The sequence below is a fragment of the Ammodytes marinus genome, assembly GCF_949987685.1.
Source record: "Ammodytes marinus genome assembly, chromosome: 8".
Classification (NCBI taxonomy): Eukaryota; Metazoa; Chordata; class Actinopteri; order Uranoscopiformes; family Ammodytidae; genus Ammodytes; species Ammodytes marinus.
Genome location: NC_137212.1, coordinates 4,722,597 through 4,725,096, shown reverse-complemented (window position 1 = coordinate 4,725,096; position 2,500 = coordinate 4,722,597). Strand labels below are relative to the sequence as shown.

General features: G+C 41.3%; 1 protein-coding gene across 2 annotated transcripts in view; it reads left to right on the top strand.

Moving 5' to 3' along the window:
* The window catches only part of pde4ba (phosphodiesterase 4B, cAMP-specific a), a gene marked incomplete at its 5' end in the record, with an annotated part of 102,972 nt that overhangs the window by 79,516 nt on the left and 20,956 nt on the right, over window positions 1–2,500 (top strand). Inside the window, one exon of one of the 2 annotated variants that reach the window (XM_080032385.1) lies at window positions 965–1,164. The exons of the other annotated variant lie outside the window; for it this stretch is intronic. Within the exon in view, the coding sequence (XP_079888511.1) occupies window positions 1,102–1,164 (63 nt within the window). Of the gene's footprint in view, window positions 1–964; window positions 1,165–2,500 lie in introns of those variants that run through there. 2 annotated transcript variants of the gene reach the window in all.

Sequence of the window (2,500 nt, the reverse complement as noted above, 5' to 3'; positions counted from 1 at the left end):
AGCTGAAGAATTTTGTATGAAAAAAATGGAGACACTGTGCCAGATGAATTAGAAGCTATTGGAGAAGGACACATGGATTTTCCATAATAATAATAATATTAATTTAAAATAAAATATTATGCAGGGTCCTCTGGGATGGGCTTGGTGCTCTTTTTGTTTTATGGGACATATTTCTCTGTAATATAATGAGTGCATTTAAATTATTTAAAAATTAAAAGGGCTATATTACATTATATTTTTAAAATGTGCCACGGGCCTATCAATCAGTTTTGACACCCCTGCACTAGTGGCTAAGAAATGCAAAAAAAAAAAAAAAAAAAATTATTATTTTTTTCAAAGTGCCATATTACATTATATCTTTAAAATCGGCCGCGGGCCAATAAAAAGTGGGCCGCGGGCCGCAGTTGGCCCGCGGGCCGTAGTTTGGACACCCCTGGTGTAGAGACAGAGTTGAAATGGGGCAGAGAGGGGAGTGACATGCAGAGAACGACCGCGGGCTGGAATCGAACCCGGGTCCGCTGCTGGCCCATGGGGGGGGACGCCCTACCAACTGAGCTAAGGGCGCCCCGAGATCCTCCATGTTAATCAAAATGGGAAATGTGCCGGTCATCAAAACAAATTAGCAAGATTTTGCTGTAACTACCGGCTGCAGGAAGAGTCAACAGCTAGCAAGATGAGCACGAGTCTAGAGGCGGGACTACCCCCATGAGGGAGTGTGTATGAGGCCCACACACACACACGCACACACACACACACACACACACACACACACACACACACACACACACACACGGGCACACACACACACACACACACACACACACACACACACACACACACACACAGAGGCGGCTCTCAGTCATTGCTCCACATGCACAGGGTGTGAGGTAAAGCCTAGTCAGAGCTCACAGCCCTGAGTGAGTCACTACAGAGCTGAACAGCGTCAGAGAGAGACGGAGAGACATACAGACAGAGAGAGAGAGACAGAGAGACAGAGAAGGCTTGGTGCTTTTACTCATGCTGTAGTCAGACACAGACAGACACTTTTAACGGACAGCAGCATTTACTCTGCACTCCTCACACACACACACACACTCCAACATGGGAGCCTGCTGCTTTGACAAGAAAGAGAGGAAACTAGGGAAGCTAAATGGTTGGAGAAAGGTGAGTTTTTTTTAATACATTTTTTTATTTGATTTTTTTTAATAGTCGGATTATCAAGAGAGTGCAATCAGTTGAACTTTTTGTTGGCGTCTTTTCGTGTGTCGGATTCTTTGTTTGATGACTTTTGAGTTCCAAACCCTCCTGTGCATTGCTTAACATGGAGTCAACGTCCTATGCTGCTGGGGATATAATATAGTCATTTTAATGCAACGTTTACACTTTTTGTGTTTTTTTTATCTTGTTAACTTGATTTTTAGACACTTTTCCCTGCTGAGGAGGCTAGATGTGTGCTTCTGGGGTTCCCTTTGTTTGAGAGCATGTGCTGATTAGGTACGGTAGTTAAGGAATACTTTGGGATGTGCTTTTAATGTTGAAAGATATGGATTTTCTGTCTATTTATCAGCTATTTATACACATGTTTTCAGTTTTATGAAGGGGCAAAGGTGCATGCATTCTGCTTTTTGAGAAAACCTAATGCATCATTTTATATTTGCAAAAGCTCAAAAACACAAATTCACTTATTCAAGAGATAGCCTTCCTCTCTTCACACTATACCACTCAAATATCAAAGTTAAATTCTATGCTCCATTTTCATAGAATGCATTTTTCGTCTCAGTGTTTGTATGTTGTCTGTCTGTCTAAGTTAGTTAATTACGTTGGTGGGATCACTTTGAACTTTTCTCACAGGGTGTTGACTTCGGAGTAAGATATTGTGTAGAGGCCGGCCCTTTTGCAGAAGCTGTTTTGTTCAGTTTGGAACAATGTTAAACTGAGTTCCACCCAGGTTATTGAGTGACATATAGTTTGATAGTCTGGACGTAATGTGACTGTGTAGCTTCTTAAAAAAACAGGCAATATAGCAAAAGGCATGTTGTGAAAAATGTGCATGTTTTTGGTCTGTAAAAGAGTCAGTTGTCTAGATAGATGTAAGGTGTGTAGTCACTTGAAACTCAGGCAGGTGATAAATGCTGTTTATTTATTTTTGACAAACTGGAGTCCGGATACTCATGTCATCTGGGGAGAAAGGGAGAGATGTTGTTTCTGCTGCTTTCTTTCTTGGCCAGCGCTCCCGCGAAAAAAGAGATTTTAAAATGTCCTTGTGTGAATGGCGATAGTTATCCTGCTATCGGTGTATGAATGTGTGTGTGAATGGTAACGTGGGAATGGGAACAGGTCTCCCTTGATAAAGAGTCTCCGTTCTCAATGGGATTTACCTGTATAAATAAAAGGAAAAAGGAAAAAAAAATTCCTGTTTAAATATAGGGTTAACAAATAAAGTGTTTTGGGTCCTGCTTGGTGCTCGGTGTATCTTAGATTAGAGCATTGAGATAAATTA